This window comes from Branchiostoma lanceolatum, chromosome 9, assembly GCF_035083965.1.
Source record: "Branchiostoma lanceolatum isolate klBraLanc5 chromosome 9, klBraLanc5.hap2, whole genome shotgun sequence".
In the NCBI taxonomy this organism is placed as follows: domain Eukaryota; kingdom Metazoa; phylum Chordata; class Leptocardii; order Amphioxiformes; family Branchiostomatidae; genus Branchiostoma; species Branchiostoma lanceolatum.
In genome coordinates, this window is record NC_089730.1 from 19,229,640 (window position 1) to 19,243,041 (window position 13,402).

The 13,402-nt window shown below is 40.2% G+C and overlaps 1 protein-coding gene across 1 annotated transcript; it reads left to right on the forward strand.

Moving 5' to 3' along the window:
• The first annotated feature begins 172 nt into the window (after nt 1–172).
• LOC136442553 (microtubule nucleation factor SSNA1-like) lies at nt 173–11,868 on the forward strand. The gene is made up of 4 exons (XM_066439469.1): nt 173–313; nt 1,778–1,893; nt 2,777–2,860; nt 11,201–11,868. Exons 1-4 carry the CDS (start codon nt 262–264, stop codon nt 11,324–11,326), a joined length of 378 nt encoding a protein of 125 aa, XP_066295566.1. The 5' UTR covers nt 173–261; the 3' UTR covers nt 11,327–11,868.
• Nucleotides 11,869–13,402: the final 1,534 nt, after the last annotated feature.

The window sequence follows — 13,402 nt, forward strand, 5'->3', positions numbered from 1 at the left end:
TAAATATTTAGATATAGAATAAGACAAGACAAAGAACCTTCACAAATAAAAAAGATAGTAAAAGAAACACATTATATTTGTGTTAGTACTATTTTTGTGTTATTTTTATACTTCTATTTAAAGAAGTCTTTTACAAAATCTTTTAGTTGGGAGACCTCCCTCTTACTGTAATGGACTATCTCATTGGTTACAGCGCTCAAAACAAATCGAAAGCGTTCAGTCTTCCTCTGTCCTATCTTGCTGTTTGGTGTTTTCCCCAAGATGGCACAACAAGGGGCCGCGTTACAGAGTTATAACAACGAACTCGTAAAATGTGAGTACCGCTGTCGTTTGGTCAGTCCAGTTTATAGCTTAAATCGGCGGCAAAAGCGAACGCAATCCCAAAGTTTTACTTCTTGGTCTCAAGTGGGGAGGGGGGCATTCATGTTTTTATTCCTCTTCTTTCCTTGAAAATTTGTATCCCACCGATGTACAAGTATTTTTGTACAACAGCTACGCCACGGAGATTCACATATTTATCAATGACAAGTGCTGAAAGAAAGTTGATGACAAACATCTAGGTACTTGAAAAACACAAATCAAAAAACTTTTCTTTTAGTGTAGATCTATATAATCCTTTATCAACATTTACAATATGATTTATGTTGATTGTAGTTTCATCAATTGCATTAATGGCTGCCCAATGAATAACACAATCCCTACTTCAACAACAGCCCTATAGCTACATACATTGTATTCGACAGAAGTCTTGCAGTACTTCATTACATTCATAATTACAGTATTACAGTTTTAAAACGAGTCTTATTGAAACATTAACCATCCTCCTGTTTGAGTTAACATCTCTACAGGCAGACCAAGAAATGACTAATAACAAATTGCTGTTGCGCCATACGACCAGGTGGAGTCGTGTGGGGCAACGGCAGCGTGTTCGACTCAGAACCAAGTGGTTCTGGGTTCGAATCCTGTCGTGTTACTAGTACCTATCTTGTGCCCAAATGGGAAAGGCACTTTACACGACTTTCCCCACATACCAGGATGGTCGCAATCAAGACCATGGGCATTAAGGGAGCACACCCCAGTTTATTTGGGGTTTCAATCGGAGGCTGCGCACCCTCAAGTCTAGGTACTGTCTCTTCCAGGGAAGTATTCCGAAGTAAATCAACTGTGTATGGGGTGAAAGCCTATCCCTTCCGCTACAGGATCAGCTGAGTTCTGTTTCTTCAACCTCTCTAATTTTGGTAAATCAGGAGACAAAAACATAATTTTCACGTCAAAAATGATGGTCAAATTTTGGTACTTTTGCGTAGGATAAAACTCGTAGAAAAAAATTTATGGGTAGAAACGACTGATGTTGTAAGAAAGAGAAAAACCTAGCGTACAGTCGAGCCAATTATAAAGAAAATTCTAGTAGTTTGATTTCTTAAATCATCCACGGCGCGAGGCATGTCAGCTTGACCCACAGAACGCAACAAAGGTCAATCTCGGGCCAAGGGACATTTCACCATCAACGCGGATGGATATCCGGAAGTAAGGCTCAGATCGAAACGCAATTTTCACCCAAAACACACCAATTCATACGCTTTTCAGCCATGCTAGTATCTAATATCAGTTTGAAGCACATTATGAGAAATCTAAACTCAAACCCAGCCCCTCGAAACCCTTTCGTCACTTTTTTGTCTGGCACTTCCGTGGACCCCGGTCGCGGAAGAACTGGGGTGTGCACTGTTAAAGGAAAGAAAGAAAACAAAAGTAACATACTAACTGTTCCTCCCTGCAGGTATTGAGGACCTTTGTGCTAAAAGAGACGAGCTTCACCGGCAGATCCTGACAGAGGAGGAGGAGAAGACTAAGATCCAGAACGACATCAGGATTCTGACAGAAAGACTCGCCAAGGTCAGGCAACGTCTTTGTCTTAAAAGCATCCAGGGCATTTTAGGAGGCTTGAAACTTGAATAAAAAAACTCAAATTTCTAGTCATTACTACACATAATTCAGTGTTCTCACCTGGATTTTTTCACAGCGTAGGGGCATCTTTGCGCGGCAAAGCTGCATGGTAAGCGCTATAGGTGTGAGGATGAGGGCTACAGGCTGGAATATTGTAGGGGGGGTCCAGGGCATCCTCCCCCTGGAAATTTTGAACTTTAAAACTCTCAAAGACACTATTTCCTGCATTTTGAGGGCTCAAGTTTGTGAAATAAAGCCAAAGTTTTTTACTTTTGCATCAAAACAACAGAAAATCCCCCCTATGCTGGTTGAAACACAGCATAGGGGCCAAAATCACAGCATAGGGGATCCAAATCACAGCGTAGGGGCCCCCTATGCTCAAATGCCCAGGCGAGAACACTGTCATATAGTAAGTTTCAATAACACTACTATACCATTAGTTTTCAAGCTTCATAAAATGCTCTGGGTGCCTTTAAGTCTTAACCTTCTCCCAGCTTAGAGTCCTAACCTGTTGGTACATGATATGTACATAGTTGTAATGGGGTAAGGCAACAGGGAGAAGGTTGAATAGCATGGTATGACAGTAGTGTTTTAAGCTCTAAGGTCTACAGTAAGGGTACTGAAACATTGAATTTAAAGTAGGCAAGGAATGTCATCTCGGAATCATGACTAAAGAGTACTACAATTCATGCAGTACGCAATGTTGCAGTAAGGACTTCTATCTTAAGTTGTAGTTTTGATCTGATCTGATATGTCATGGATCTTCGGACAAGGACATGGACGTTGAAGATTGTTTTTAATGTTTTTAAATTGTGTTGTATCTACTTTTCAGGTGAACGAGAGTTTGAGTAAGAAGATGGCCACCAGAAATGAGTTTGACAGGACAATAGCAGAGACAGAAGCAGCATACATGAAGGTAAAAGCAACTTTGCAACCTATCATAAAAGTTCATCAGATGTATAGTATGTTGCTTAACAATGCAAGAAATGTTTTCAAGAGTTTGTTTCAAAACAGAGCAACTGAAACTTTTCTCATTACACTTAATGTGCCTCTAACTAAGCTGTCAGAGAAGTATCATATAGTCTATAGTATTTTTAAGATGTTACATTAAAGATTAATCAAACACAAGAATTATCATTATGTACAAAATATGTACTAGTAATTGTGGTTTGTGAATTTCCAAGGGTAGTCTTTATGTATGAAGCTAATGCCAATTATGTTTCAATTATGATATTGGAAAGTGCTGCATTTCAAAACCTGCCTCTCAGAAAAGTTCAACTTTATCTGGCTGGTAGATGCTGTCATAGTTGCAGCACCATGAATGGCCAATAGGGGGCTCTTCATGGCTTTCTGTATGTGGTTTACCTCATAAGGCCAGTTCAGGGTCGTGTCAGGACAGGGTCACAGTTGTTTGGAACAGGGCGTGTGTACGTGTTGGATACTCGCTGGCAGGGCCCGGATTCAAAACTGATTGATCATGACCAGTGACTGCAAAATGTATACGTGCAACGTGTGTATGTAAGTTTGTAGGCTGTTGTTGCTGTTGTATAATGTACATGTTACCTACATGTAACAGAATGTTTCAGAATGAAGTGGTTGTTAAAATGCAGGTCACGTAGATGCACCCACCCACTCTCACAGGCATGAGGTGATCAAGATTTGATAGACAGGCCGCCTAGGCTAGTGTGGATTTTACTGCATACATAACATAGCTCCACGGATGTCTGTTAGTGTTATCAGACAGCCCAGATATGTATACAGACTGTCTCACTGAAAGTAACAAGGAACATAGTGTAATGCTCAGGTTCCGTATCTACCCTAAATGTAACAATCAAGTGCTTCAAATCGTGGAGCCGACAGCTGTTAATCGATTTGTAACACAGTGCCTGATATTATTGGCATTTGGGAATACTATAGAGTTCAGGTTCCCACATATAGTGACATCACCCTCTATGGTTTTAAAGATAAATGTATAAATAGATGTCTATAGTTTTTTTACGAGCATACTCATTTTTTTTTTTCAGTTTTATGAATAGACCTCTTGGGGATTGTGGATAGCGTGTTTTTACTAATCTTATCTTTCAAAGTACCTGAAAATTAAAATTGATGACTGGCCTTCGCCTGAACAAAACGAGACATACAATTACAAATGTGGCTTAGCATAAACTCTATGATAATGTCTTGTGTAGGGTAACAGTCATGCTGAAGCCAGTAAAGGTTACCCGAGTACAGGCAACGTTCAGAAGTGACTTCATCACTGTTTACAGTTCAGAGGTCGCCTGAGTTCACGTCGGGACGGCGGGTTATATCATGTTACGTTCTAGCCGTCCCGTACGGCGCATGTTCGGTTGGTTCTCGCAAAAACGTTTACAAGAATGTTGTTTGACACGTACGTCGGGACTATCGCTAATGTCAGGACGGGGCTCGGAGGGATTACATGTGGGTATCAGTCTGCTGATTTTACTGCTGTAAACACACATGGGGAGAGCGAGATTGTACTCTGTCACAAGTATCCAGTAGTAAAGATTCAATTTTATTCAATCTCCTCTCCAAGCAGAGGTTCGGCTCTGGCTTGTTTTTTACATCTTTTTAATTTCAGGTGTTTTTATCGGGCTTTCCATTTCGTCAATTTGTTTGTCAGTCAGCCAAGAAGGAAACCTGGCAGAATAGAAAGCCTGATAAAATGTGTAAAAAGACCTCAAAGCAAGCTTAAGCCGGAGCCAAACCTCGAGCTCTATCTGCTTGGAGGTAGAGAGATTGTACAGTGTTTGCTGTAGTTTAACAAACAAACAAACAAACAAACAACACTATAATGATTACTATTGAACCTCACTGCCAGACACAAAGGTGGAGCGTTTGTACAATGTTCGCTGCAGTTAAACAAGCTTTTGGGGCAAACATTACAACAATTACTATTTTTTACTACCAAAGATCAAGCCACGAAGGTGGGAGACATTGTTCTTTGTTTGCTGTAGTTTGGGCCAAACATTTCAACCACTATTTTTTTTACTACCACAGACACAAAGGTGGAGAGTTGGTACAGTGTTCGCTGTACATGTAGTTTAACAAGCATTCAAAACGTTACAACGGTTACAGTCTGACTTTTGTTTATTGTTTGCTTCAGCAGGTATGTGGCCCATATGAACACATCATTACAAAACAACATACAGATACATATAATTAAGGATTATGATGACAATTTATTTTTTCTACATTTCTACTGCATGGGCGGGGGTTACTAGTAGTTCTACCTCCAGTTACTGAACTTCATACTCAAGTTAGAAAATTGAATTCTTAGGTATGAATAGATTTGTGTTGAGTGGACCAGTGCACGTTACATGTAGACCTGTGCTAGTAGTGCTGCGTTCCTAAACCCCGGACCTGATCCGGACTGGACCTAACGTTTAGGTTCAAGTCCAAAAAAACCTAAATGTCTGGAAACAAGTCTGGACTTGAAAAACTGTCTGGAGAAATATGAAAACATTGCTGTCTTTGTGTTTATAACTGAACTTTTGTGTTTACTACTGACTGTATATAATCGCGGATATATACAACATGTAGTTACAAATTGCATGTAAAATATATGCCAATATGCAATTTTATATGTAGCAGGAAAAAATATATTCTTAGCACATATATGCCTGACCCTGTGGATCTACATTTTATTTTGTAAATCCGGACCTGAACCTGAACACGAGTTTAGGTACACAGCGCTACATGTAGGTGCAGGTAGACATCAGAAATATCTTCAAAGTCACAACTCCGGTTCAACATGCACTGCATAATTACGCAGATGGTATAACTTTGAGCCCTGATAGTATAAAGTAAATTGAAGTCAGTACTATTGTTAGGGGGTGTAGAGCTCGAGGACATGTCCAGTATTGAGCTACGTATACACGTATATACCCTCCCCCCGTTTTAATGGACCAGTCCTAAGTGGCTGAGGTGCACTACAAGGTCCCCTGTGTTTTGGTGGTGACTTCAAATCTCAACTCAGGGTGCGAAATACCTGGTTGCAGAGTGCAACAAGATTTCGGTTGGTGCAAGTTAATTCCAAACCCAGGTAGCGCAGTGTGCAACCTTATATTTTGAGCCAAAGATCTCAATTGGAGCCCTGGAAGCTCACAAAAACACAGTGTCACTCTCATAAAATTTGGTAAATCTTCAATTGAAATAAAGAAATCAACACTTTTTCATTTTAAACCATCCAAAACCCTTCATAGATCGTGGAATTTGAGCTGAAAAACACGAAAACACACTGCCCTCGGCTAAACAAGATGTTGTTAGATCAATGGGAACACAATACTATCTAATTTATATTTTGAAATATTACTAGTATTATACGCTACATACGAGCTTAATTTGAAGAAATCGGTGAATGTTGCTGGAGCAACCTGAAATTTGGATGTGCAACCTAGCATTTGCCCTAGGTTGCAACATGGGCTACCTGGCTCAAAAAAGTATTTCGCACCCTGCAACTACATGGACTTTGTTAATTCAAATGATTTATTAAAAACAACACCTCGATTCAATGTTGTCTGTGTTGACGGTTTTAACTTTAAGAGACCGAAATATTAAGGAAACTGTGATATTTCAATCTAGGGTGTGTACTATCATAATGATAGTTTGTAAGTTCATATTCATATACAAATACACGTAACCTTTAGAGTCACTGGCATGGTACCCTCAAAATACTTTCAAATTACATGTCATATCAAGAAAAATCCTGGCTTTATAACTAGTCTAAGTTTCCAAATTCAAAGGGACTTGTGTTCACATATAAGAACACATTTTGGATAATCATTGCTAGTTTGTTGAGATTTTGTGTGATTTGCATACACCAGCACGTTGCTATGTGTGAAATGGGCTTGGTTGACCAGTGTTATGTAATACCCCCCGCTAATGTTACATAGTACATGATTGTGTTTTATACCATTGAACTTGAAGTATCCTCCCTGTACTAGTACTCAACACGGCTATTCATGGATTGGTGCTTGAACGGAATTGAAATAGTTGCTTAGTAATGAAGATGCTTTGTCACTTTAGAGTTGGAAATTTTAAAAGAAGGAGCCCAATAATTTGCTGGAGATTTTTGTCATTTTCTGCTGTTAGATATAGGTTTAGTTTCATCATCATCTTACTTAAAGTTTAACTGTTTTTATATACGCAAAAAAGTTGCTGTCAATGTTGATTAGATTCTCTCAAACTTCGTATGAAAATTATGAATCATTTGTTCAGAACAAAACTCATTAACATTTAACCGAACTCTTTTTTTTGCACTTTACAAGTTGTAAACTTTGTAAACACTTGACAACAAATTGTATCTGGAAGCAAGATAATTTTTGAAAGGCATGTACAAGTTCCGTGCAGTTTTATCAAGTTTATCACACACATGGCCTTGACTAAATCTTAGTGCTCCAGGCGGTCATTTGTGTACTTAGTCTTGTAGAACCAACACGAGCTAATGGTGATAAAAGGTGTGTTGATTAGGCTGTCTGTACTTTACGTGCAGGCAACAAACCCAAGCGCTAGCTAACTGTGGCTCGTCAACTCTGCCAAGACGTTTTGGCATTCTCAAACAATGGCCACGCCAACGTCTCTTTAAAACCCGTCTTAGACTTGACGCTTCGGTGACGTCTTGAAGTGTTTTTCTTACTCGCTGCCCGCGTAATATGACCCCACTGCTATGTAATGGTGTAGAAAACCTGAGCTCTGGGTACATATATGGCTGCTCGTAGGTTCCCGGATGTGTGCCCGCGACTTTCCCCAGGTTACTGCACGGCATGATGGGAGTTCGTGGCGTTCATTCCCCTCGCCGTGCATGCTGGGACGGGTTGTACCTGAATCCAGGCCGCGCGGTGCCGTCACCCACCGGGTCGCCCCACCCAGACGCTAGTTTGTTCACCCCGACCTGGATTCTGGGACAAATGTTGTAATGACTTCCCAAGGTCAAATGTAACTGAGGACAAGGTCGCCTGCCTGGCTCACTTACCGCAGAGGGGTTCAGTGTCTGTAAATGTTGATAGGGTCGGGTTCCCCGAGGAATGTGTGGTATTACATAATCTCTACTTGTCCGTCTACCTTGCTGCGCTCTAGGAAATAATGCTCCTTGAGTCAAGGCTCCATTAGTTAGTGGCTCAGAATCAGATGCCTTTAAGTAATTCGCTAGTTGTGTGCCTACTGTTCTGACAAAATAATCCCTTTCTTGTCCAATCCTGTCAATTTTTTTCAGCGAGAAATATAAAGTAGATTAACTGAAGATTTCGGAAATGTTGGCATCTGTCCAAATATTCCATACTTTTCTCACTATAATATGCATGGTGTACACTGGGATTAATGTCTCAAGTGGTGAGTCAAGTCTAGTGGCTGAGACATTAGATGCCTTCGTATCTGCCATGTGAGCTTTTGAGATCCGTGGGGATCAAGCGTCCATTTTTTGTCCAATTCCATCAGTTTTTGTAGCGAAAAATATCAAGAACATTGGCTGAGCATATCCAAACTGTTGGCATGTGTCCAAATATTGCAGTTTTCCTGATCTGGTGATAAAGACTGTTCTTGTTAAACACAACAGTGTACAAATGTAGATCTAGAGAGATACGTATTATGATAAACTGGTTTTGTGTCTTCTTTATTCTCCCGGTGATTTTGAGCCTTCTGGGATAATTTGGAGACTAAAAAGCATCTTCTTTCTTGTCCAATTCTGTCAATTTACGCAGCAAGAAATGTATAAAGGAAATAAAGATAACAGAAATGTGGGCACTTGTCCTAACATTCCTAGGGCTATAGGTTATCCTGATCAATTAGATTAATCAATAAAGAACTGTCTCGTTTAAGACGGTATACTATTCGCCTTCTGAGGTAATTTGAAGACTTATTATTGAATCCTGTCACTGTTCAGAGCGAGAAATATGAAGTAAACTAACAAATTAAACATTTCAGAAATGTTGGCTAATGTGCCCAGACATTACAGTTTTTTTCATCTGTAAGGCCACACCAACTTAATCTTATGGATGACATCCGCGCGCGCATTGATTTTCGCCTGTTGTCAAAAAAAAAAAAATCACCTCCTCCAAGGCTACACGGAACTCCGGAACTTGCCGACTTAGATTGCCGCAAAAAGCTAGCATTGTGTCGGCTTATCGGAAAACTGGGGGCGTATGTGGATTGGTATGCCATCGATGTTGGCTAGGGGGATTTTGCGTTTGCACAGTTGTACGAGAGGATCGCGGCGGCCAGCGAGTATCACCCAGACAATTTCAAACACGACCTATCCAGAGTGGCTCTCACACGTTTCTTTTGCAACAATGAGAGACATGGGAGAGGAATTGAGGGATTGACAGAGGGATTTGTAAGCGTAAACCATGGAATGCTTAATATGGAGTTCAATGTCATGTATGTTGAAACTGCCCTTATGGGTGTATATGAGTATTCTAATCACAGTCATATATCATCCACAGTCCTTGGAGCCAAATACCTTCTAATAGTATACTTCTTTGGTCGTTCTTGTCAATATATTAACAATCAATCACTTGCGCTGAGTCTGCTATGATGAACAAGACAACCTACATGTACCTCCTACAAATAAAATGTTCTGTGGTTCAATTCGCAATACCAGCTTTGTACTAGTAGTCCTGCAGTTTAGCAGCATTTTTTTTGGCTGAATTTTTCTTTTTTCGCCCGCGCGCATTAGTTTTGGGGTCTCCAGAGGATGTCATCCATAAAATCAAGTTGGCGTGGCCTAATGTTGATAAAGACCCATCTTACTAGTATTTGAGAAGATAAGGTGGTAAGGCGGGGAGGGATGATAATAGACTGGTTCTGTGTGTTCATTATTCTGCGGGTGATTTGGACTGTCTAGACAGTGAGGTGGATAACAAAGGGGATAACGTGGCAGACACGCAAGCCTCCTGCTGTCATGATCAGGCTGCGCAGATATACATGGATGCCTTTAATTTGTATGGATCTCTACTACTAGTTAAGCTATTGGCAGGGGCTAGAATAGAGGCTACTGTAATTCACTTTATCTTCACGGTAACAAAATTTCATTGCCGGTGTAAGGAAAATGGACATTTTCACTGAACTATAACTTCACTTCACGATGGTGCCAAGTGATTGGAATGATGATTACAACAGGTTTTTCACGGTACAGAAAACAGAGAACATTAAGTTACAGTGAAAGAAACAAGACTTACAGTATACTGTATTAACCTCTTCGAATTCCCTGCTGAGTTAGCCTTTTGGTAGTAAAATTTTCTTGGTTGCCTGTTTAGGCAGTAGGGAGAAGGTTGTACTCAAAAGTCTTACTTCCTGTATATCAGTGTGTTGTTTTTTTAAGCAAGAATTTTTACTATAAGTCATGTACATTGATGAAAATTGAAAGACACCCCTTCAGTAGCCTATAGTCCTGAATATGGGATACTAATGGCTAATATTGCACCATTGCATCAATCAGTCAATCAATCAATCAATCAATCATCTACATTGAACAGGCATATCCCTGTCAGCCGGCTCTTGTCCCATGGTTTTGCCTAAAGCTAAACTAATATTTGCATAGTATGGAAGTTAATGGGCTAGAACATAGTTAACAGAAGGGTGTGGTGTGCAACACATCTGATCAGGTTGGCCAAACCTATAAATAGCAACGTCCTCAGTCAGGCCAAGGTCGTGGGGCAGACCGGGCCAAGGTCACCTGAGAGGGTGCCCAGCCAATGGGAAGAGGCATGCGCAGTGTGCATCGGACTTTCACGAAAGAAATGACGTGGCTGGTTTAATGTGTTAAAATGAGGGAGGGGAGATTTTTTACTACAGTAACTATAGCTTAAGTAGTAGACAGTAATTTTAGTGAATATACTGTGAACCTTAAGATGTTTGCGGTGGTTTTATTTTCACATGTTTTTGGTACGACCTCTACACCCCGATTTCATGACACTATGAGCATGCATATCCAGTTACATGTACCTTAGTCAGGCCAAGGTCGTGCGGCAAAGCATGTCAAGGTCACCTGAGACTGAACCTATCCAATGGGAAGGGGCATGCAAAGTGTGCGTCAGACTTTCACGAACCAAATGGCTCTGCATTCATGTACAATGGACTTGTCGTCTACATGCTTGGCTAGTATGATATTACAGATCTTGGGTAGCTCTCAGAATCATTTGAACCTCTTATGATATATCAAGTAATTCCAATTCGCATGTACAAAGTATACCTTACATTTAGTATACCGTATCATGTAACCCTTACATTTGTCTTGTTACAGATCTTGGAGAGTTCCCAGACACTGCTGAACGTCTTAAAGAGGGAAGCCACTACCTTGAAGGAGCCGACAGCTGCGTCTTCCTCCCCTCCCCCACAGAAGGGCAATAAGAAGGACCAACCTGCCTAGCTGAGACCCCCATCCCCTCTTAGTAAACGTAATGTATAAAAACATAAATATCTCAGTGTCAACCTTTAACCTTATCTCTCATATATATACATTTGTTAGATATTGGGGTCTGGCTCTATTAGTGATCCTACCGGTAGATGATCGTGATCTGATCATGAGTCTCTGTCAACAGAAATCACGATCAGATCTCTGTCAGTACAATTGGTGATTCTATCATGTCAACAGAGAGCAGCCCTGCACCATTTTGAAATGTATTTCCAACAGCAGAAATTTGCAGGAAAACACCATCTGAATATGCAGGTTAGAAATACATCCAGCCACAGATTCTTATATATATACATTAAGCTGTGTATTATGTATAATTCTATCAATAAATATTACAGTAACTGTTATAGCTGTTTGGTGTATGGGTTTTATCAAGGAGGTTTTATAAAACCTCCTTGGTTTTATACAACCGACAAATGTGTCCATGGGTAATAATGTGAACATTTCCACTATTGGTAGGCTTTTGTAAATGGAATAAAGGGTATTTTTGAATTGTTCATATTTAGTCATTGTGCTTTCATTCAGCTGGCTCGGGTAATATATTTGTCACAGTCTCTCACAATGCACCTGGGATTGCCCAATCTAGATGTTAAACATGGCATAATGCCTGGTGCAATTGCCCCACCTGGCAGAGTAGGATGGTAGTGCAGCTTCTTAGTGGTGGTTAAGAGAGGGGTGGAGTTGATTGACTTTATGACGAATTAATCATGTGTTGGCAAATGTTTTTTTTAATTGGGATGTGAAAATAGACAGTCACATTAATGTTCTCTGGTATATGATATTTTGCCTGATGTACTTAACTTAAGCCGTGTGTCCGCAGGTATTCAGTGTGATATGTATTAAACTGTAAAACATACTTCTGCCAGGTCACTTATATCCGCCACCCTAAAGAGATCTCCAATGCAACACCCCCAGTATCAAGGAGGCTTGGTTAAACCTCCTTGGTATAATGCAATCCTGTAAATCTAAACTGTGCATACCTGGGGTGTGCAGCAGGAGAGATCTCTGAAACCCACTGCTTTTCAAAGTGCTGGATTTATGTAAACTGGCGGAAGCGTGTAATTGCGGTATAGATGCCCCATGTTCATACATTACATCTGATTTAGTATTGCTCATTCTATCAATCCCAATCCTCTTATTAACCTTAGGATGCACACACATCATCAGTTTGAAAAGAAGAGACCAGACATTTTTCAGGGTCAAAATTCCGTTCTTTTTCGAAACATGATTTTGTGTTCCTCCACACTGGCAACAAACATCTAAAAACACAAGCTTCCGTTCGGCATTCTGTGCTGCAAACAACAACAAAGCCTTAACAATAACATCAACAACTCTGACTTTTTCCACTACAGCTTTTCCAACTTGGTCCAAGAAAAGAAATCAAGCAAACTATTTTTACTGTGTATCTCTAGTTTCAATTCCAAGTCTGCAGCTGTGCGAAATTGGAAATTTCTACAGACAGCTGGATAGCTTCATTTCAATGAACACTAGATATCTAGGGAAACTACTGAATTTTCAACCGTAATTGTGGACAAATGAAAGCTTTTGAGATACACGTACTATCAGAGCATAAGAAGCTCTTCAAGTGAAAAGTTTATTAAGTAACTTTTCTTAAGGAGAAAAAAGGGCAAAACCTGTCAAGTCTTGCAAAATCGGAATGTTCACAGTCACTAGTCATAACTGGATCAAACAGTACACTTAAAACACAAGGTCAAGGCTAACAACACTTAACCTTCCACTAATCTCAGAATTCTTTCCATCTTCTGCCAAAATTAACATTCACATTCATGGTCTGACTTCCATGGTACATGTATTTGAGCCATGATTTTTATGTTCAAGCCCTTTTTCTCCAACACATCCACTGACTAAATTCAAACAGGAACACCAGTTTTAGGAGGGCGGCGTTTTCCACATCTAACCTCTACAGATACAGCTCAAAGCAACAACATCGCAGCTCCCTTTGTGTCTTAAAATCACACTCTATCTTAGGTGATAATGCAGCGTTTTGTGTCACAACTCTACATAGCAAAG